Source organism: Camelina sativa, chromosome 13, assembly GCF_000633955.1.
Source record: "Camelina sativa cultivar DH55 chromosome 13, Cs, whole genome shotgun sequence".
Lineage (NCBI taxonomy): Eukaryota > Viridiplantae > Streptophyta > Magnoliopsida > Brassicales > Brassicaceae > Camelina > Camelina sativa.
The window spans coordinates 7,426,049-7,450,325 of record NC_025697.1 but is presented as its reverse complement, the minus strand read 5'-3'; the positions used below and the strand labels follow the sequence as shown (position 1 = coordinate 7,450,325).

Genomic DNA, 24,277 nt, shown 5'->3' with positions numbered 1-24,277 from the left:
TTTTTTTTTTTGGTTATTACAAGTAGTATCTTTACTTGACTTTATGTTTTTGAACTTATTTAATTTATTTTGAACAAGACAATAAATAAAAGTATTCGGAAAACTAGTCAAGTTAGATTTCAGAGTTGAAGTAAATTTGCTCTGGTATCAAAGCTAGTTTCTGGTTTGATTGGTGGACACCTTTTGGACCGCTTATAGATTTCTTTGGAGACTCGGGACCAGCCTAAACAGGTATTCCTCTAAAAGGTTCTGTTGCCAATGCTTGCTCTATGACAGGTTGGAGGCTTCGCCCTGCTCGTTCACCACAGGCGGAACTCCTTCATTTTCATTTGACAACATTTCCTCTCCCAGCTTCAAGCATTGTTGATGATTCTTACTTCTGGAGGATAGAGGATACTGATTTGGAAGCGTTTAGTACCAAGAAGACTTGGGAAGCAATTCGACATAGACAACAACCTCTATCCTGGACTTCGCAAGTCTGGTACAAGGGTGCTATCCCAAGACATGCTTTCATGATGTGGATAGTTTTTCTTAACAGGATTCCTACCAGAACCCGACTGGCTTGTTGGGGTATGCAAATTGATACAACCTGCTGCATTTGTGGTATTCACTCTGAAACGAGGAATCATTTGTTCTTGCATTCTGAGTTCAATGAGGATCTATGGGTGGAAGCAACTCGGAGATTAGGGTACAGATCATTCGTTTTCCACACATGGGAAGCTTTCTCAGCTTGGTTAGATATTAAGGATTCAACAAGCACTCAAACCCTGAGGAGACTAGTATCACAAGCAGTCATCTATACAATATGGACTGAGAGGAATAACCGGTATCATAACAATGTTATCACACCTGTACATGTTCTTTTCAAGAAGCTATACATACATGTCCGAGATGTCATCTTAGCAAAGAGGCACCAAAGAAAGTTTAACCACCTAATGCAAAGCTGGCTCAGGTTCATCTAGTGCCTTGTTGAGGATAAGATCACTTGCTTTAATCACTTCTTGTTTTTATTTTTTTGGGCAAGGACTGGTTTTTTGTATTCCAAGCTATTGTAAACATTACAAATTATTTNAAAAAAAAAAAAAAAAAAAAAAAAAAAAAAAAAAACCCTAAGCTGGCGAAGGAGCAGGAGATGAAACCGCCTTGTTAGAGCAATGTCTTTTGATAAGGCCATTGAAGAAACGGTTATAGAAAGATCCAAACACGGTCTTCACACAATCTTCTTTCATCTTCTGGATCGCGGCACAACAATCAGATCCAATAGCTGGTTTGTGGGTGATGAATGCTTTTCTGATATCTGCAAAACAAGTTTTTACCTCCTTGCTATCAGCCAAGCATTTGGCAACTTCCGGTGGTGGGTTGAATGGAGTTGGGTGGAAGTGGCCAGCCGGGAGTGGAGGCAAGGCTCTTCCGGCTCTAGGGGATGGAAAACGTGGCTTGTGGTGCCACCACTGGAGCTTTTCATCACGTAATGATGGAGTTGGTTCCAGAATCCTTGCTGTGACTTGGGATGTGACACAGCATGTAAAGAGGATCATAGCAACAAGAACTGTTGGAGTATTCATCTTCTTTTCTGAATTCTTGGGAAGTTAGAGTTTTGTTGAACGAGAAGAAGAAACAATTTACTTTTCTTGTGATGGCTTTACGATGGTAAAACGTTAGTGCTTATATAGAGGTTTAAGCAAGATTTTGATAATTTCGAATAATCTATGTATATTTATCAATGGATTAATATTATTCTATGATAAATAATGAAATATGATGTTATCGTACATATTTTTTCTATTTAATTTCGATCTAGATAATATTTTAGACCTGTATAAATTATAGAATGATGTTATCTTGAGAAAGAAAAAAAAAAGGAAAAATACTTGGGTTCACCCCTAGGGTGAATGTTTGTATTTACCCCTCTGCTCTTAACCAATCAGAATGTTCTATCTAATATTTCATTTAAAAAATAAATCAAAATTAAATTAAAATACAAAACAAATGAAGAAAACAAACTATGTATATTTTTATTTAAAGAAAATTAAATATTAGTTTAGTTTAAATTTTACAATTAAACGAGGTTATATATCGGTTTGGGTTTATAAATGTCGTTTTAAACCCAAGTATAGCTAAAAAAAAGGTCGTTTTAAAAAATAATGGAGTACAGCAACAACAAAGCAGAATCTAATATATCCTCTGTTTCAAACCGAAACTCTCTTTGATTAGGCTATATCATCTCTATTTTAATGTTTTTTTTCAAAATGAGATTGGCAAGATATATAGTAACATACTAATAGTGAGATTTCAGCTTTTGAATGTTCAATTTTGTGTTTTTTTTTTGTGATCCATTCAATGACTTATAAATAATCATCTTTAGTTAGATCTACTATGTTTATGAATATATGATCTACTATTTTTTGATTCTTTATGTCGCTAGCTTGAGACAGAAGCTATTGGTGCAGTGGCTAAAGATGTGCTTAAGGATGTTCCACATGTCTGCTTCTAATTTCTAAACCTCATACAAAAAAGGTTTGTTATTGACGGATATTTATTTTTAACTATTTTGTTGGAGAGGTCGGCTGTTTGAATGATTCTAATTTTTATTGTTTTTTCTTGTGCGTAAAATAAAATATAGACAGGATTCTGTTTAACCTCTTGGTTTCTGACAAGGTCATGCTCGATGCTTCAAAACAAACAGGATGCTTGCAGATCTTTCATTCTCTTCAAAGAGGTTGACCAAGGTTTGCCAATGTCATTAGTATTTATCTCAGACCACTTACGTAAGCAATGTGTCCAAGAGAATCGATTTGTAGTATCTATGTAATGATAATGTCCTTTTGCTAATTTGCTATCACTAATATTAATTGTTTGTTGCAGGTTCTCAAAACTTTATCAACCGTATAACACACTGTAGCCCCGAAAATTCATGCTCTTAGGTTAGGACACAATTCTATTTTTCGCCATGCTTCTATTAAAAGTGGAACCTATGAGGAACTAAATGGCACTTGAATTCCTATGTTGTCGAATGTTTCATACTTAATATTGAATATTTCTTTCGTGTTCCGTTATATATTTTCATTATCCTCTGAGCAACTCAAGACGAAGCTAACAAAATTGTGCTGCATACCATAAAATTATTTTTTTTCGGTCTAGCTTTTTCTGATTTTTTCTCTGCATATCGTCAGGTTGGAGCATTAATTTTTATGCTTTTCTAATTTGCTATTTTCATATTGGTGAGAGAAGCCAACCTTGATTAGCTTTATCTTTGAAGATATTAGGCCAGATTTGTAAAATACGTAGATAAGATATGCTCTCATGATGGTTTGATAATGGTGCTTGTGTGATTGTTTCCATTTTCATTGTGTCCTTTCTCTCAGATTCATCTCTAATTATGTGTGTGCAGCTCTGTTGGAGTTTAGGAAGTGTTTCAAAAAGAGAGCGAAAAGATTTACGTTATGCTCGATGGAATAATGCATAGCCTAAGAGAAAGTAGGGTTACCTCAATGAATGGTATACATGACTATACAATGTGAAGATTTGTATGTGTCTTGACACAAGAAGCTGTTTCACTGATATTAAGTTTTCGTGTTCTTTGTTACTACAACTAAATAACTCAACCACATGTATCAATAATAGATGTATACCATTCATAGACATAGTGTCATAAGTATCTGAAAAGAAATTAAACTATCATTTGAGTTTGTTCAGTTTTTCATGTTTGCTTTTCAGTTCTTAATAAAATGAGACAAAAGGAAGAAAGGGATATATAAATCTAAGTTTTGCCTTAACAATAGATTAAGGGGTTGTTATTGGAGATGTGATTTTTAAATCCATATGGAATTGTAAATTATATAAATCAAAACACATAGATTTTGGAATAACATGTTTTATCGTTGGATTTGAACCCTTCTATTTTACACTTTCAAATTCATTCAAATCCATTTAAAACATACTGTGGATTTTGGTATCCAAAAACAAATCATTAAATGAATAACATGAGATTTTAACAAGTATTTGTAAATCATAGAACCAATAACACTTAATTTTAATAAGTACAATAGAACCTCTATAAATTAATACTCGGTAAATTAATAATCTCTATAAATTAATAGATTTATCTGGTCCCAAGTTGGGACTAGTGTAATTTTGGATACTAGCTATTCGATAATATAATAAAATAATTTTTTTTTTTGAAAATCCTTTGTAAATATATGGTCCCATCAATAATATAAATTAATAATTATTAATTTATATTATTGATGGGACCATATATTTACAAAGGATTTTCAAAAAAAAAAATTATTTTATTATATTATCGAATAGCTAGTATCCAAAATTACACTAGTCCCAACTTGGGACCAGATAAATCTATTAATTTATATAGGTTTTAATTTTTCGATAAATTAATAATTATTAATTTATATTATTGATGGGACCATATATTTACAAAGGATTTTCAAAAAAAAAAATTATTTTATTATATTATCGAATAGCTAGTATCCAAAATTACACTAGTCCCAACTTGGGACCAGATAAATCTATTAATTTATATAGGTTTTAATTTTTCGATAAATTAATAATTATTAATTTATATTATTGATGGGACCATATATTTACAAAGGATTTTCAAAAAAAAAAATTATTTTATTATATTATCGAATAGCTAGTATCCAAAATTACACTAGTCCCAACTTGGGACCAGATAAATCTATTAATTTATATAGGTTTTAATTTTTCGATAAATTAATAATTATTAATTTATATTATTGATGGGACCATATATTTACAAAGGATTTTCAAAAAAAAAAATTATTTTATTATATTATCGAATAGCTAGTATCCAAAATTACACTAGTCCCAACTTGGGACCAGATAAATCTATTAATTTATATAGGTTTTAATTTTTCGATAAATTAATAATTATTAATTTATATTATTGATGGGACCATATATTTACAAAGGATTTTCAAAAAAAAAAATTATTTTATTATATTATCGAATAGCTAGTATCCAAAATTACACTAGTCCCAACTTGGGACCAGATAAATCTATTAATTTATATAGGTTTTAATTTTTCGATAAATTAATAATTATTAATTTATCGAAAAATTAAAACCTATATAAATTAATAGATTTTCATGGTCCTAACATTAATAATTTATAGAGGTTTTACTGTATTTTAAAATCAATGATTGAATAACACATGATTTTTGTTTGGATTTCCAAATCCATTAAAATCATAGATCCAATAACCCCCTCTAAGTATTATTAAATTAGTGATTCAAAAGTAAAAGTTTGTATCCAGTTTAGTTTTTATTTTCATCGTTTTATATGGGATATATATTATTTTACACTTTATTTTTTCTCAATATATAATGAATATATATATACTTATAAATAAAAAAATATCACGCGACGAAGTTATATGGTGGAAAGAGTTTGTGTTAATATTTATACATATTTAAATTATCGTTAAATTGTGTTACACGGATAATTCATCATTTCATTATTTTGCTAATATTATCAATATGAGAATAATAAATATATTTAGTTAAGTTGATTAAAAACAAATTATGGTGTGGTAAACTGCAGATTTATATCCTAAAATTAACAATCAAATACAACTTCCAATTTTAGTGTACCATGAATCAAAATCTAGTAATGTTCAAAAACTAATTAGAAGCACCCAGGTTCAACTTCTTTTTTTATGAAGGTAGAATCCTGACCAAAAACCAAGATCCGGATTCTGCATAAAATCCAACTACTACTAGCTAGGATCATCGTAGTTTAAAGAACTGAAATTAGAAGTTAACTAAATTATACTATAGATGTTGAACAAAAAAACTCAATTATAAAAGGCTTTTTGTTGTTATTCGAATAGGTAGAACGAATTGTAAATCAAGATCAAAGTGGAATATAAAATAAAAACATAACTTAAAAAAAACTAAAAAAGAAACCCTAATAGATCAGTACTTATAATTCAAACCAAAAAAAAAACCATCGGCTGGCGAAGGGGAAGGAGATGAAACCGCCTTGTTAGAGCAATGTCTTATAATTCAAAGATTCTTTCGGAAGGTTAAAGACGAAATCATGTACTGCTTTCTTTATTATCGTCTTTATATATGCTCGTTTAAGTGTAACAGTTAAGTGTTGAAATTGATCCAAATTGACCTGTACCGCCGGTTAAACCATCGGTTAGCCGGATTTTTCCGGTTTTATCCGAGTTTTTTAGTATCCGGTTTTTAAGTAATATCCGGATCGGGATACCTTCCGATTCGCGGTTAAACCGGTTCGACCGGCTGGTCCGGTCCGGGTTTCAAAACATTGGTCTTTTCACACAATATCATTGGTCATACTTAAAATATCATTTGAATTTATTATATTAAGGACATCAGTTATAAATATCACATGGTGTTGGTAAGATAATAAACCTTAGTAACGAAATATTGCCGTGACTCTCTTCTCAAGCTGGCTGTGTCACATCCCGATTGCTTGATGCAACAGATGTTGAAGATCTCTACTGGTATAACTTCCCTTACTCGCCGCTCTCGGCTTACCAACGGGCACCATCACTTCCGTCCATCACCGGAACATGTCTCAATAAGGTGTTCAAAAGCAAACGCCGTTGGTTCCAAATCCTCTGATTGTTGTGCCGCGATTAAAAAACATTGTATGAAGATTGTGAGAAGCCGGTTTTTGGATCATTCCGTAATCCTTACTTCACGTTAAGCAACATTGCAGTACCCAACTTGGTCCAACTCCGGAGGTGGCAAAAATATAATTTAGAAAGAATTAAATACATTCTCTGTTTATCCGAGTTTTAGGTTGTCTACCTATATGAGCTACGGGATATAGTTAAATATCTATAAGATTACTAGATCTCTTAATCCGATATATAATGATGAAAATAGGAACAAAAAACACATAAAATTATTTCATAATGTTGCAACAATATCAAATATTCAAATGATAATAAAAATCAAAATAAAACGAAACTTGGTTCAACAATAATGGAAATGAAACCTTCAAATCTCCAAATCAATGCAAACGCATTATTAAAAAAGTCTTTCAAATATTTTCCTAAAATATTCGATTAACAGATACCATTCGTCTTATTCTTCCTGTCAGAGACAAACTTCTTCCAGCCTTTGATGATGTCTCTCTGCTTCTGGATATCGATATCGCTCTTCTTAACCGTCACCATCAAGTTGTCGCTGTTAGCTTCACTCTTCTCTTCCCCAAGTGATATTTTTTGGATCACTCGCGAAGGAAGCTCATCGAGCTCATGCATCACTTTCTCAATATCGCTCACTAGTCTCTCAGCGAGTGTTCTAGAGAAATCTTCTCTGATAACCACTCGAAGAACAGTTATGTGTTGTGCATCTGGAGGCATTGTATAGGCAGGTACTATCCATCCATACCTACATTGTAAATATTTGTAGAGATATTAATTACATATTACGTATTCAGCATACATATATTAGTTGTGACTGAAATCATATATCATCGTAATTAAGTCAGCTAACCTGCGAAGCATGTCGGAAATTTCGAACTCAGTGTGACAGCTGCTATCTTTCAAGGAGAAAGCGACAAGTGGCACTCCCTCGTCCTTCGAAACAATGTTGAACCTCTCTGTCTTCTCGAGTCCTTGCTTTAGCACGATCATATTCTCTCTGCAATTCTCCATCACATTTGTGTAACCCTGTTTTATACATTTTTATTGTTAAGTAATGTCTAGTTAATTAGCATAACTTTTTTTTTATAAATCGTGGACAGACAGACATACCTCGTGACCCAATCGGATAAGTTGGTAGTATTGAGCTATGATTTGACTAGAACCTGCGTTTATTGACAGAATAACCAATGAATACTATAATAATCATAACATTTTCGAATACGACGACCTCTAAGTTACGTTTTCCCCTTTTATTAAAATAGAAACAAATTTGACTTCCAGCATTTTGATTACAACCGAAAGTTTCCCTATTTTAAATGAAATAAAAGTTTGACAGCAGTTGCTCCATCACAATGGTGATCAACTACTAGTCTACTACTAGACAACTATAATATTTATGTTTTAAAAAGACTAGTAGACTATTACGGAAATCATTAATTAATAAAAATGAAAATGATTACGAAATTATTTTTTGTATATTTAATGGCACGCAATTTTTATCTTGACCATGACTAGTAGTAGTTACAAGTCGAACAAAAAAGGATTACTAATAGCAAGGAATATAACAATTTAAAAAAATTAATAATGAAGTAAATTTACCTTTGGAGAAATTGAGAGTGAACGTGGGTTGGTCAGCACCAAGGTAATTGATATGGAAGATGAGATCCTCAGGCAAATTCTCTTTGTTTCTCCAAATCACCCAACCAATTCCTGCGTACACGAGTCCATACTTGTGACCACTCACATTGATACTCTTCACCAGCGGCAGTCTAAAGTCCCATTCCAACTCCGGATACAAAAACGGTGCTATGAATCCTCCACTTGCCGCATCCACGTGAATGGGTGTGTCCCAACTATCAAAAAAACATATTTAAGTTTTTTTATATAACTTAGATATTCTTTACCGCGTAGTGTCATGTAAAAACAATCCATTAACTTATAATTACCCGGTTTCTTTGTTTTTCTCTACCAAAAGATCGTTCAAGAGTTTAACATCTTCGAACTCTCCATTAAGAGTGGAACCAAGAATGGCCGCAACACAAATAGTGTTCTCGTCAACCATGTCAACAGCTTTTTGCGGGTCCATCACATAGTATCCTTCACTCAATTTCACTTCCTTGAGCTCAACCTCAAAGTACCTAGCGAATTTCTCCCAGCACACCTAAACATTTTGAATATTGTTTATAAGAAATTAAATAATTGATCAAAATGATTAAGACCATTAAAGATTGATTTAGAAAACGTTAGCTAAATTTACTTGAACATTGGCTCCAGTGACAATGTTGGGTTTATCGACAGGTTTGCCTTCAGCTTTGCGCTTGTTCTGCCATGTACGCTTGAAGGCCAAACCGGCCAACATTATGGCCTCCGATGATCCAACGGTTCCAACTCCGATGGCTGTCTCCGTCTCTCCTAACGGTGCATTGAATAGATGTGCAATCATGTTCACACATCGGTTCTGTTTTTTATTTGTTTATTTCAATATTGAAACAAAAAGAATTATTAGTGAAATAACCCACTTGACTAATCACATCGAGATTGATGCTTACTTATAATATATATAATTCTTAGTGGATAATTTAACAACGTGACAGATGTAAAAGCAAAGTGCAAAACTAAGATAATACAGTACACACTACGTCGTGGAGATAAGTCATGACAATTAATATTCTATAATCCAACATGATATATGATATCATGTACTTTACCTTATGATGTAAAATAATTACAATCAGATAGTACAAAAAGAATAAATAAATGTCAAGACTTTGAAAGTTGGAGGAATGTAATAATTTGAAAGTTTCTATTGTTTTCTCATATTTATTTCCATGATGAACCGATCAAAAATATACTATAATAATTATTAGAAAAATATATATCCAGCTATTACAAATGCCTGGTATTTGCAGGAATAAAGTAGTACAAATATTCCCCCCTAATCATTACTGTTTAGGCCAATCTATTCCAAATTTGATCAACACAGCCAGAAAAAAAGTCAATCTAGTTGGTTCATATTTTATACATATAGAAAACTATTTTCAATGACAAAGCATCTTATTAATAATAAAAACTAATAATAGTTTCAAATATTAATAAGACATAGATTTTAGAAAGACGACCCTCACGAATAAGAATAACCCAACTACTACGACATGGACACCTAGTGTTTCCAAGATCCAACCTCCCCCAAGAAAATACTGTCTACATAGCGGAAATAAAGTAGATTTAATATTCTACGTACACTTCAATACTATAGTATTCCAAATCACCCAAAATTTGATCAACACAGCCAAAAAAAAAAAAGTCAAACCAAGTTGGTATACATATATGAAAATAAGATTCAGTCAATATAACAAATTAGCATTTTATGAGTTATACTATTTAATCATGGTGTTAACTACAGCAATCCCGAAACATCTATCATGGTATTCCGTATAATCTCGATCCAAATATATCAATGGAGTTTATTTTAACTCGACCACATTCTATATATCACACAAGTCGTTCGGAAAGAAAAAAAAAATCAAGATCCTAAAATCATTTATCTTCATATATAAGTGATACGTAAATAATTATGTTTAAAACTCAATTCTGAAACAAGCAATGAATATATATATATATATATATGTGATAAGAAAAAAAAGAAGAAAAAAAAAATACCTGGAGTTCGGTGGTGACGGGGTACTCGTCCATGTCAACATAGTTCTTGTTAATGGAGGACATGATGAGTTTATCGCACTCAGGCTCCATCCACGTCGTCACGAAAGAGGCTAAGTTTAGCCTTGGGTTACCGTCAAGCATCAACTCGTCGTTGATGATCTGATACGCTGCTTCTTTCGGCATGGAGTTTTCGGGCATCTTGAACCTGATCATGGTATTTACAATTTTATTCGCCGATATTACATATATATAATGTGATCAAGATTTTGGTTATGAATATATATTACCTAGGGAGTGAAGTTCGGACGTATCGTGAAGCGAATGTGGAGTGGACAGAGCCGTCCGAATCCGACGTGGCATGGGAGAGCACCATCACGGCGATGAGACAGAGGGAGAGAGAGAGAGAGAGAGAAAAACTACCAAGAGATGATTATTAGAGAGAAAGTGGTATTGAGGAAAGTGCTGAATGGGAATGGATGAATAAGAGAAACACCTTAGGGGGGTTTTATATCTATTAATTAGTTAATGATATTGATTGATTGGGTTACCATGTGGGTTACTTGGGATGGATAATAATATATTATACAAACGATTTTTTTGAAACTTCCTTCGTGAGAATATTTCTTCCCCAAGGCCTAAACTTTGTTTGAATTAGCAGAATAATGCCCCTAGTTTCGTTCAGTGTTGAGACTTTTGATCCGTCAATCTCTTTTTGAGAATTTTTTTTCTTTTTTCAAAATCTAAATTAGAATCCTAATGAAAACACAGTGTCTTTTTCTTGTTTGTTGTTTTTGATCAAAAGATTTCTAAAAAAGACTATACACGGTAAAAATATTCAATGCTAAGTAAATGATGAATGAGAGATCCGGGGTTTAGAGAAGCTTTTTATGGAATATATATTCATAATGCATTGAATTGAATATTTGACTATGTGATGTGAATACAAAAGTCTTCTCAGAAAAATCTCTTTTTGCTAATTTGTTTTTTTTTTCTTTAAAGGCAAAATGTTTGTTTAAATTAGCGGGGAATATTTAACTTTGTCTTCATGATACGATTAGACCACATGTTTTNGGGGGGGGGTTTATATCAATTTAGTGATTGATATTGATTGATTGGGTTACCATGTGGGTTACTTGGGTTGGGTAATAATATATTATATAAACGATTTTTTGGAAACTTCCTTTGTGAGAATATTTCTTCCCCAAGGCCTAAACTTTGTTTGAATTAGCAGAATAATGCCTCTAGTTTCGTTTTCAGTGTTAAGACTTTTTTGACTCATCAATCTCTTTTTGATAAATTTTTCTTTTTTCGAAATATAAATTAGAATCCTATGGAAAATAAAGCACACTGAAAACACGGTTTCTTTTTCTTTCTTTGTTGTTTTTGATCAAAAGATTTCTAAAAAAGACTATACACGGTAAAAATATTCATAGCTAAGTAAATGATGAATCAGAGATCCGGGGAATAGAGAAGCTTTTTATGGAATATATATATGCATAATGCATTGAATCGAATATTTGAGTTAATTTGACTATGTGATGCGAATACAAAAGTCTTCTCAGAAAAATCTCTTTTTGCTAATTTGTTTTTTTTCTTTAAAGGCAAAATGTTTGTTTATTAGCGGGGAATATTTAACTTTGTCTTCATGATACGATTAGACCACATGTTTTCACTTTTTACATTGTTAGAACACTGAAGATGACGCGTATGGATGGTTTCACTTTCTATGTACGTCGTTTACTCGTTGGTATTTTTTATAGCCGCACAGGGAAAATGGTTATTGAAATATAAAATGAAACAAGTCATAATGTATAGTACGTGAATGTTTCATGTCATACTACGCCTACGTAATTAAGATTAAAGGTCTTGCATAGTGCACAGTTGATGTTTGCAATCATATATATATTTACCGACTTATAATATCCAACTAAGAACTAACTGTAAAGGTATTGCAAATTATTCAGTTAGTCTCTATTATTGAGTCCTAATGCGTCATATTATTAACTTTATCTTTCATATTTTCTCTAAAAAATCAAAGATTATATAGACATCAAAAGAAAGTGCACTATTTTAAATTTCATGAGCTAAAAGATTAAATAACATGTATTTTTTTTTTTGTCAAACAAGTTTCCATTAAACTTAAATCCTCAAAGAGAAGCATAGAAGGTTACAAAGCTTAATAAGGTTACAAAGCATATAAAGATATTGGTTACATGAGTTTTCCAAGAAGGTGCAAGACTTTAGGAGGCTAGCAAAGCTTGAAAGATCTATTGGGACCATGGTGGAAACACATTTGAAGACATGCTCCGCGACTTCCTCGATCAACAAGTGATCAACAATAGCTCTTGCAAGATATGCAGTGGAGCGTTGATAAAGGTGGTACATAGGTGGAGTGAGGGAGGGTGCTTTCGCCAATAAGAGAATGTTCAAAACATATTGATCAAAATTTAAAGCAGTTTCTGGTCAATTCTCATAACATGGATGAACGCTACAACTGGGAATCAAATGTGATAAATGCCATATAGTAACAAAGCAGGTGGGTCCTCCCTCTCATGAAGCCAAAAGCCATGGAGGTTAAGGAGTCCCACACAAAGCTTGTAGCCGATATTGCATTGTGAAAATAGTACATACCCGAGCTTACACCCTAGTGGCACTTGAAGGAGATTGCAAGATAGGATTGTTTTAAGGTTGAACCTAGGGAGAGGAAAACAAAGGCGTAACAGAGCAGGTGGGTCCTCCCTCACATGAAGCTCAAAGCCATGGAGGTTAAGGGTTCCCACACAAAGCTTGTTGTCGGCTTTGTTGTGATGTACTAAGATAGACACTAGGTTAGAACCAAGAGGCAAATGGTGATGATAAAGACTGAGGGGTTCAGTGTGCTTTTGGTATACACTTTCTAGCTGATCTTGACAAAAGGATTTACCTAACCAATCTAGGGAGGCACTTATACAACTATCTGATTGTTTGCGGCCAACCAAAATAGAGGCAGAATGACCTAACCAAGGTGGATTCGATAAACTTCTAGAGGGACTAATAGGCTTCAGGATCAGACATGTACCCAAGACTAACCGAAATACTCTATCTATTAGGGTTTGCAGATGAGAGTTGAGCTCAAACCTGGATCGAGGGGACAGAGGAAGAATTGGTAGGGAGCTGCATTGATGACATAAGTCGGCTAACCTCAGTCTAAAAACAGAGTCGACAGGAGAGAGAGTGGTCTGGTTTGTGAGGCAAAACTTTGTTGAATAAAGCGGCAGATAGGAGGAGAGCATAGCCAACACATAATCTAACGAGACCAAGGATGCAGGAGGGGGATACAAGGTCACCATAATTGAAGCTTTTAACGACCAGATCTCGCGCAGTTCTGGTGTCAAGACAGAGCTTACTTCTAGCATCAACCAAGTAGAACACTTAGTGATGGGGTAAGGACCCAAGGAGAAAGGAGGTGATGGGATTGACAGCAAGGGGAACCGGTAAGAGAGGCGAAGAGCATTAAACACATGGAGCCCAGAGAACTCAGATCTGTCACCGGCTAGCTGGATTCTCGAGAGAATCACCTTGTTGAGACGAGCAGCCGATTGATCAGAGAGGACGATTCGGAGTTGTAGCTGGAGCATGGCCGGAGTAGCATGACAAACCGAAGAACCTCCGATGGATTCAAAACTGGTCCAAAGGCAGATTTGATAACAGGGGAGAAAACAGCGGTTAACGGGAAGCAGTCCAACGGCGCCGATCTGAGTCGACGCCACCGAGAAGAGGAGTCTCGAAAGTTGTGCCAGAGAGAGAAGCGGCTAGGGTTTTTGCCAAATTTTTTAAATAACATGTATTCATATCGCAAATAGTGGGATGAAATGTATATATATATATACACACAAATGAAATTAAACTTTGAAAAAGGTGAAGTTAAGATTATATTTAATGTTATATTTATAAGAAATTAAAATCATTTTAAGGTCTTTTCTATTGCATATATATACAATGGCTATGACAGAATTATATACAAATAGTGGGACATATTTGATAAAAAAGAAAAAAAAGAACAGTAGGACGTATATAATTAGTATACAGTTTATATACTACTAAAAGAAAGAAAATACATACTCTATTACATATTCCTATTAATTTAATTCTTTGGACTACTATCATATATCGTTATATGTAATCAAATGAAGATTCAATAGAACTAATTTGTCTATAGGATCTCCATCATGTATCAATTTAGTTCTATAGGATAACGTAGAACTTAAAAAAATAATTATCGCATATAGAACTTTCCATAATTTTTTGATGCAATTTGAGAAAACGATACCACAAGGTTTTTATGTAATGAAAAATATTAGATATGAGCTCCAAGCCTCCAACTATAATGCAAATTCAAAAATAAATTCTTATATATATATATATATTTAGTTTATATTATTATTAATTTATGATATTGATGAGACCATCTTTTTATATATGATTTTCAAAAAAATTATTATTTTTTTTTTTGTACTAGGACATTTTTTATACTAGCCTAATTTTGGATTAGAAAAAATTATTAATTTATAACGAGTATTAAATTAAAGAAGTATAAATTTGTAGAGGTTTTAGTGTATTGATATATATACATATGTCATATATATATATATATATAGTATAGACGTTACTTTGACTATCACAATAAATATGCTAGAGCCAGAAAAAAATGGAGAGTGTTTCATATGTAACAAAGCCATGTGTCACTCTAATGTTACACTCTTATTTGTAGGAAGAAAATCATCCTAGAAAATTGATATCAATTTTCTGCTAGACATACTAGTAAATAAATTTGAAGGGTTTAAAAAAAAAAACTATATATCTATTTTAATTATTTTTTACTCCATACATGAAAATGATATATTTCTATACATATCAAAATATAATATGTAAGATTTTTTTGTTACCAATATGTCTTTCTCTTTATTGAATTAATTTTAATAACAAATCCTAAAATTTAACACTCATAATAAATAGAAGTTTTAATTTTTATCTTCAAATTATGAAGCCCAATTATGAACTGGTTTATATATTCATAATAATAATGGCTTGATTTTTTTATGTATTTAGGAATTTTAATTAAGAAGGCTATCTAATAGTGTTTTTTGTATCTTGTAAATGAGATTTAATTTTAGAAATCACATACTTGTAATTATATAACAAAATAAATGTTTTGTGCAAACATGACGTCATCATCTCTTTTTCTTTTTGTCTACTATTGGACCAATAGTAGGTCGGTTTATTAACCAAATCCCTACATTTGTCGTTTTCTTTTTAAAAATCACTTTTAAAATATTTGAGATTCGCTTTTTCAACATGCAACAAATATATGCAGAAAAAGTTATTGTTCAATATAAGTTATGAGGTGATTCAGTTTTTTTTTTTTTTGTCTTTCTTTGATTTAGTAGACCATCAACCAAAAATGAGAGGAAAATATGGATAAATTTTAATTTTCATAGTTTGTTTAATTTGAAAAATACAATTTTACTTAATGACATATGTGACCTATTTTACAAAGAGATTTTGTTTGGCTTTTAATTTGCGTTGCTAATAAAATGGTACCTAAGTAATTTAATACATTGAATGTTAAAATGTATCTTTAGTTATCTTTTACTATATTTTTAGTGAAAAAAATATATTTTTATCATATTACAGATTTACAACCATTAATGATGTACGCTAAATAAAAATTCGATGGATATAAATCTAAAATCTAAACACTACATAAAGCAAGTCTCTTTTTTATTATTATTGAAATAAATAGAAAATATCAATTATAAATTAACTTTTGAAGTAACGTTCCCTAAAAGTTGAAAATCTGTAATTGAGATTTCTTTCATTAATGGTTTTGTTTCCTTTTGAGGCTTCCATTTCTTAATTAAAATGAAGAGAATGTAATAATTTTTTTATACTAGTGACCCACAAAAAAAATCTTTTATACATTGTTTACCTAATATAGTTTTCTTTGTATTTTATTTAAATAGCTTTAACATTGTTCATATCTTTTGTTTACTTTTCTAGCTATCATTTGGATAAACAAACAATGGATTCTAGTCGTGATGACAGTTCAAGCGATGAACGGGGTACTTCTACGGACACCAACAACAATCAGGATAGGAGGCATTACCATCGCCACACTAATCAACAAATTCAAAGGCTCGAAGCGTAAGATCTTCATATAATTTTATCAATTTAATTATATCACTTTTTTTTTTTTGAAAAATAAGCTTCTTAATTCATAGTTAATCTTTTTTTAAAAAAATTGATTGAAGGTATTTCAAGGAGTGTCCTCATCCAGACGATTTGCAGAGACGTCAATTGGGTGAAGAACTGAATCTGAAACCAAAACAAATCAAATTCTGGTTTCAAAACAAAAGAACCCAAGCCAAGGTAATTTGTTTGGTCTTACATATTGTTTGTTTTATACTAGAGTTTACTATCGAATACAAAAGGATTTAATTTAAATTTACCTATTTATGATGACTTACTAGTCATAATTGTAATTGTTCTCCATCATTATTGTTATTTTTTTGATGTCTACAACAAGAAATTTACACAGTAATAGCATATTCAAAAATTAGATTGATGCATGAGATTTGCCTAAATTTCAACTATAAAACACTAAGATTAATTGATTTTTTTTTTCTAGTCTCACAATGAAAGAGCAGGCAACGCAGTACTTAGAGCAGAGAACATGAGGATGAGACGTGAGAACGAAGCAATGGAAGACGCACTAAAGAATGTGGTTTGCGCTCCATGTGGTGGTCGTGGTTTTGGTAGAGAGGAAAAACAACGCAATATCCAAAAACTGCGTTCGGAAAATGCTTTTCTCAAAAGAGAGGTGTGTATATATGCAAATACTTTTAAAAAAAAATAACTTTCATGAGTTCCTTTGTCGCTATATGGAATCCTAATTTCTAACACTAATGAAAACATTTAGTCACTAATAGTTTTGTTGATCAAATTATGAATATCAGTTTGAAAGAGTCTCAAACTTCCTAGCTCAACAAGGAGGTCACTCGATGCCTAGCGTTGGTGCCTTTACTTATCCCCATGGTCCATCAACCTATGGATCAACCTCCAATAATCGTCGTGCCTCGTATAGAACATCCTCTAACCATCTTCCCCAGCCTTCATGCTCATTAAGAGGACCATATGCTCGTGGAAACATCAGCATCAACCAACCACATCAGCTGCAAAACGAAATACCAGTCCATCATTTCCCTCCGCTATCTCAAATGGAGAAACTGGTGATGTTTGAAACAGCAGCGAAAGCGGTGGCAGAGGTTATGATTCTCATTCAAATGGAAGAATCATTGTGGAAGAAGTCGTCTATTGATGATAGGCTCGTCATTGATCCAACGAATTACGAGAAATGTTTTGCGAAGATTAGCCATTTCAAGGGCCCAAGTGGTCGTTCTGAGTCTTCTAAGGAAGTCGTGGTGGTTCAAACGGATGCAAGAATCTTGGTTGACATGTTCTTAGATACGGTACGTACTTCATGTCATTTTATTTCTAACCTAATTAACATCAAAAAATGAATTATTATTTTTCTTAATACTTTATTTACCCAAAAACTACAATATGATCTTCTTAATTATTAGGAGAAATGGGCGAGGCTTTTTCCAACAATTGTCAACGAAGCTAAGACTATCCACGTGTTGGATTCAATGGACAACGGAAGACAAACCTTGGCGACAGTGGTATATCTCTATGAATCTTATGATATTTTACATTTAAGAAAAAAAAAAAAAATCTTAGGCTTACATAAACACTTGGTGGAAAACAAATTGGACTTAAAAAAAGTGACTTTTCTACAATTTGCTCAAAATAAAATAGATATATGAGCAAATGCACATACTGTCTCCATTGGTGCCACCGAGAGAGTTTATAATCCTAAGAAGTTGCCAACAAATGGAAGAAAATGTCTGGATGATAGCTGACGTGTCCTGTAACCTCCCAAACGTTGCATTTGAGTCTATGGCTCCGATTTGCACCAAACATCCCTCTGGTGTACTCATTGAAGCATTGCCCAATGGTTGCTCTAAGGTCTCTCTAGCTCTCTTCTTTCTTTTTCTTCTTTTTTGATATAATCTTTTCACATATTTTTCAATTTCTCCATATTGATCTAGCCATCTGCAGAAATTAGTGTATGTATATATCTACAATGACTTTCATAAAAATATGTGTGATTGAAAGCAAAACAAATAACAAAGAAAATGGGCAGGTGACGTGGATAGAGCACGTGGAAGTAACTGATAAAATGCGACCACATCGGCTTTACAGAGACCTCTTCTTATATGGCGGTTTGGGCTACGGAGCTCGACGTTGGACCGTTACTCTTGAGAGGATGTGTGAGAGGCTGTATCTCTCCTCCATATCCGACTTCCCCAACAATGACTACGCTGGAGGTACAAAAATTACCTAACAGGATCAATACAAAATATTAGTTTATTATATGCATGCGTATTTAATATCGACAACAAGTGCTAGCTAGTTTCAAGACTTTTGGTATTTAAACTACTGTTTATAAGAGTTTAACATGTTTTCATCTTTTGTAGTTGTGCAAACAATAGAAGGCAGGAGGAGCGTAATGAAATTGGGAGAAAGAATGTTGAAGGACTTTGCATGGATGATAAATATGGAAGAGAAACTCGATTTCTCGCAACAGTCTGAAACCAACAACAGCGGAGTTAGTATTGCTGTGCGGTTAAACAACGAGGCTGGTCAACCGCCCGGTCTCATTCTCTGCGCTGGTTCATCTTTATGCCTCCCTCTCCCTCCTCCCCAAGTATACGATTTCCTCAGAAATCTGAACATTCGTCACCAGGCAAGAATATAATTATATTATAGAGTTGTTAATTATCACAAAAGTCCATATTTAATCAGCTTATTTTAAGAATAATAATATGTCGTAATTTTCACATTCTAATTGTTTTTAATTATTGGTAACTAACAAGAAGTCTAATATGCTTGTATGTAAAAAAAGTGGGACGTTCTCTGCAATGGGAATCCAGTGACCGAGCCTGCTCGTTTTGTCACCGGAACCGACACGAAGAACAATGTGAATTTTATCCAGGTACATTACTCCTACTAAAACCTTATGATTTTAACAAGATATAATTTTTTTTAATTTAAATATATATCATAACCAGCATTTAAATATAGATGTCATAAAGTACCGAAAAAATCCATGGAACGGGTCAACTTTGTTTCATGGAAGTCTATTACAATTTCGATATCTTTGGCATTGCATTAAACATTATTATATATGTAGGCTTCAAGTGGAGGGGACAATAATAGTAAATTGATGATACTACAAGATGGCTTCATAGATGCATTAGGAGGTATGGTGGTCTACGCTCCAATGGATCTAGATACAGCAGCAGCCGCCATTTCAGGCCAAGTCGATCCTTCCGCCATTCCAATCCTCCCTTCCGGTTTCATCATCTCCCGCGACGGCCGTCCTAATTCAGCCGAGGATCCCGACGGTGGTAGCTCAACACTCCTCACCGTGGCCTTCCAGATCCTTGTCTGTGATCCGAATTACAGTGCTGCTTTCAAGGTGGAAGAATCTGCCGCCACAGTCAATAACGTGATCAGCTCCACAGTTCAAAGGATCAAAGCCATGCTTAACTGCGACTGATGGAGTGATCATGGTAACTGATCAGAGAGTTACAAGCTCGCAAATCTCAACTCTTAAGTTTTCTTTCCTTTGCAAATTAATAAAGTGAGAAGAGAGTATTCTCCGATGATTCTCTAAGGAGAGAGTCATGTTTTTTCGTTTGTTATAAACTCATTACAATAAAATTTCTAAGGCAAGGGCCTTGGATATAAACAATATTTATTACTGTATGTATGTTGGTGCCTTTTTGCATGGCATGTTTGTTTGTGATATTTAAGATGCTATTCCGGTATTCATCGGTTTTCTAAGTAAAACCGGCTAAATCGAATAGATTCACTTGGTTTAAACAATTAAACCGAACGGTACAATAATAAAGTGGTAAAGAGAAGACAATGGACATACCCCATCCAATCCATTGTCACACTCACTAACTCTCTCCCGTATAAATACCCTTCCGCTTTAATTCGAGAACACTCTTCATTCCTCAAATCTCAATCTCTCTCCCTCGTGCGTTTTAATTTCTCTCGTCGAATCGGAATCTCTAATCGGAAAAAATTTCAATGGCCGCCGCAACCGAGAAGCTCCCGCAGCTCAAATCCGCCGTTGATGGACTTACTGAGATGAGGTATTGAGCGGTGTCGATTCCGGATCTGGTAATCTTCTTCATTGTTTAGACTGTGATCTGTTTCCTTTTTTGTTTCAGTGCCAATGAGAAGAGCGGATTTATCAACCTCGTTTCACGTTACCTCAGGTTCGTCCTTGAATCGTCTGCTTCTGAATTTGGTATCTTCGTATGTTGTGTTGATTATATCGTGAATCGGTGAAGATCAAAGCAGTTCATGGATGTAGTTTTGATTTTTGAAACGATTGAGTTATATATCTGAAAAATTGTAGTCGGATCTGGAGACTGGAGTCAGATCTAGAAACGGAGATTGCTTTACATTTAGATGACCAATTGATTCTAAATTCTCTGTATCTTTCAATTTGAATTTGAAGCGGTGAGGCTCAGCACATTGAATGGAGCAAGATCCAGACACCTACTGATGAGATTGTTGTTCCTTATGATAAAATGGCTAACGTCTCTGAAGGTACAGTATTGTCCTTTTTTTTTTTAATGTTACGAATCTGTTACTGAAGTTTGTTTTCTGTATGGTGGATGTTCTGTGGTCCTGTGGACTAGTGTTGCGTTGGATCATTTTCTTTATAGCATTAAAGGATTTTGTTTTTGTTATGTTTTAACATAATGAAGATGCTTCCGAGACCAAATATTTGTTGGACAAGCTTGTTGTGCTAAAGCTTAATGGAGATTTGGGAACAACAATGGGATGCACTGGTCCAAAGTTAGCTCTCTAATCTTGTGTCACTATCAGTATTCAGTTCATTAAGCTCTCTTTGAGATGACAGACTTGGTGTTCAAATTATTAGTATCTTTCCACGCCTGAAGATCTAGGTTCCATAATCTATATCTCTTGGTCTATAAGATTTATTGCCATCGGTAACTGACTTGATGTTCTAGTGTAGCTAGTAAACAATTATCTGTCAGCTTTGATAGTAGTTCCCGCTTCAGGGATGAGAACTTACATTCCATGTTTATAGATTTGGTTAGTGTGTACGCCATCTTCGAATTATGTTAATTTTTTTTGAGGTCTCTGATGCGCTATGCTACATTTTTCAAAAAATAGGTTTAATTTTCTTTTCCTGTTTCTGTGCAGATCGGTTATCGAAGTTCGTGATGGTTTAACATTTCTTGACCTGATTGTTATCCAGATTGAGGTTCGTCATTTATCATTTTATTTTCTTATAATCTTTGTGCTTTTACGTAACCTCACATAGCACTTTCCTACAGAATCTGAACAACAAGTATGGCTGCAAGGTTCCTTTGGTTCTTATGAACTCATTCAATACACATGATGACACACAAAAGGTACTTCTATTTCACCGAGGATCACATCTTTTTAGTTCTACATTTATCTTGTACTTGTAGGCTGATTGATTTTTTTCTTGTTCAGATTGTGGAAAAATACACCAACTCAAATGTTGATATTCACACTTTTAATCAGGTATTTCATGTCAATGCCATTGCAAGTTAAGAAACTAATACTTCGTTTATCTGAACGATCCAGGTCAACCCTGCAACTAATTATATTAACTTAAACTATGTAGAGCAAGTATCCTCGTGTTGTTGCTGAGGAGTTTGTGCCGTGGCCTAGCAAAGGAAAGATCGACAAGGATGGATGGTACGTTTTCCAGTTAATATTGCATTTACATTTGAGATTCCATTTGTATTTAAACATCCTTCTCTTTGCTATCACATTAAACCACTAATAAAATATGTATCTTTGAAGGTATCCTCCTGGTCATGGCGATGTATTCCCGTCCCTCATGAACAGTGGCAAGCTTGATGCTTTCTTATCACAGGTTCTTTCTTTGATGTAGTCTATTGTTAATTTTTGTTTCCAGAATGTATCCTTGATGTCTTTGTCTTTCAACGTTTACCACTTTAATTCTGATTTTGACTTTCTCACTATTCAGGGTAAGGAGTATGTGTTCGTAGCCAACTCAGACAACTTGGGCGCTATTGTTGACTTAAGTAAATCTCCCTCCTATTTTTCTCTTTTATGGCTTTCCTTTAGTTCCATTCAGGATAATAACATTCAACCAGAGACTAATTGGTTTTCCTTGACTCGATGCTGCGTCAAAAATCCTGAAGCACCTGATCCAGAACAAAAATGAGTACTGTATGGAGGTTACACCCAAAACCCTAGCTGATGTAAAGGGAGGAACTCTCATCTCTTATGAAGGAAAAGTTCAGGTAAAGTTTTTGGATGTAGCTTTTCGCTGAATGATTATTAGAAAGTTTCTACTCGAACCTGATGTCATCAGAAAGTTACTAATCAAAGTTGGCGTTATTACTACTAAAGAAAAATTGTATGTGCATTCTGAAATGTCTCTTCTTGTTATATGTGGCATTTCGTATAATAGATTATCCAAGCTAGAGATATATTTATTGTCTTCTTTCGCAATGATCTTCTCATTGTTCTATTTTTCTTGTCTATATCAGCTTTTGGAGATTGCTCAGGTTCCTGATGAACATGTAAGTCCACAGCTCTTCTTTGTTCTCCTTCTAGTCTAAATATCTCTTGCTCATTATATAGATTTCATTTTTACTAGAACTTGTTTGTAGTTCTTGTAGCAGTTAGTCACTCTTTGCTCGCTTTCACTAGCTTCCTCTGCTCCTTACATTTTTTTACACCTATATGTGGTATAAGATGGCATAAAGTATTAGTGTTTCTCTGAGAACGAAACGAAATTGCTTATCCCTAGCTACTTGTGTGTGGCTAAGAATGACATTGCTCGTATCTCGTGCAGGTAAATGAATTCAAATCAATTGAGAAATTCAAGATTTTCAACACAAATAACCTGTAAGTAGTAGCTCTATGGTCCACGTTCACAATAACAAGTATATATGCGGACACCTAACTGTTAACTATTACAGTTGGGTTAACTTGAAAGCGATCAAAAAGCTTGTGGAAGCTGATGCGCTTAAAATGGAGATCATCCCAAACCCAAAGGTACTAGATTTCCAATCACGCCGTGCAACATATTCAATGTATTGCATTTTTTCATAATTTGTCTCAACTCTTGGCAGGAAGTTGATGAAGTCAAAGTTCTTCAACTGGAAACTGCAGCTGGTGCTGCGATAAGGGTATGCACTGCGCTCTATTTTAACTAACGCAATATTTAAATAAACAGAGCTGTTAATTTTCTTCATTGTTTTCCCGTTTTCAAACAGTTCTTTGATAATGCAATCGGTGTGAACGTACCTCGGTCACGGTTCTTGCCAGTGAAGGCAACTTCAGACTTGCTTCTTGTTCAGGTAAACTAATCCATTCCTTCCCCTCTCAAATTCCCAAAAATCCATTAAATGAGCAACAGAGAGTTAACAATTCTTAGTCATCTTTCACAGTCGGATTTGTACACACTCGTCGATGGCTTTGTCACAAGAAACAAAGCTAGGACAAACCCCACAAACCCAGCTATTGAATTGGGACCCGAATTTAAAAAGGTAAAGAACGTTGGTTCCCTGTGTAGGATATCTAAATATAAAGTATCTCACTCTAATTGTAATCCTGCTTCTGAAGCAAGAGCCTGTAACTTTAATTTGAAATATATACAAAGACAAAATGATTCTAACATCCTAGTTGTAACTGTGATTTTTTTTTTTTTTTTTTTTTTTTTTTTTACTAAAAAGTTGAAATAAAAAAACCAAAGTTAGAATGCCACCCTGTTCTTTTTTTTTTACAAATTAC

The 24,277-nt window shown here is 33.7% G+C and overlaps 4 protein-coding genes across 4 annotated transcripts; 2 read left to right on the top strand and 2 right to left on the bottom strand.

Moving 5' to 3' along the window:
• On the bottom strand, positions 1,110-1,618 carry LOC104735770. Its single transcript, XM_010455619.1, has one exon. It carries the CDS (start codon positions 1,563-1,565, stop codon positions 1,110-1,112), a length of 456 nt encoding a protein of 151 aa, XP_010453921.1. The 5' UTR covers positions 1,566-1,618.
• On the bottom strand, positions 6,903-10,813 carry LOC104735769 (glutamate decarboxylase 1-like). Its single transcript, XM_010455617.2, has 8 exons — positions 10,612-10,813; positions 10,325-10,529; positions 8,922-9,122; positions 8,611-8,825; positions 8,264-8,517; positions 7,775-7,827; positions 7,515-7,690; positions 6,903-7,409 (listed from the first exon to the last, which is right to left on the bottom strand). The coding sequence occupies exons 1-8, from the start codon at positions 10,695-10,697 to the stop codon at positions 7,082-7,084; spliced, it is 1,518 nt and encodes a 505-aa protein (XP_010453919.1). The 5' UTR covers positions 10,698-10,813; the 3' UTR covers positions 6,903-7,081.
• Positions 16,351-20,228, top strand: LOC104735768 (homeobox-leucine zipper protein HDG9-like). The gene is made up of 10 exons (XM_010455616.2): positions 16,351-16,507; positions 16,615-16,732; positions 16,992-17,183; positions 17,320-17,832; positions 17,947-18,045; positions 18,182-18,391; positions 18,570-18,753; positions 18,904-19,172; positions 19,332-19,421; positions 19,620-20,228. The coding sequence occupies exons 1-10, from the start codon at positions 16,386-16,388 to the stop codon at positions 19,986-19,988; spliced, it is 2,166 nt and encodes a 721-aa protein (XP_010453918.1). The 5' UTR covers positions 16,351-16,385; the 3' UTR covers positions 19,989-20,228.
• On the top strand, positions 20,513-24,228 carry LOC104738019 (UTP--glucose-1-phosphate uridylyltransferase 1-like). Its single transcript, XM_019234508.1, has 18 exons — positions 20,513-20,592; positions 20,671-20,718; positions 20,964-21,055; positions 21,217-21,307; positions 21,680-21,740; positions 21,814-21,891; positions 21,977-22,027; positions 22,131-22,204; positions 22,313-22,385; positions 22,500-22,555; positions 22,665-22,779; positions 23,029-23,061; positions 23,337-23,389; positions 23,464-23,539; positions 23,617-23,673; positions 23,761-23,844; positions 23,935-24,177; positions 24,220-24,228. Exons 1-18 carry the CDS (start codon positions 20,528-20,530, stop codon positions 24,226-24,228), a joined length of 1,359 nt encoding a protein of 452 aa, XP_019090053.1. The 5' UTR covers positions 20,513-20,527.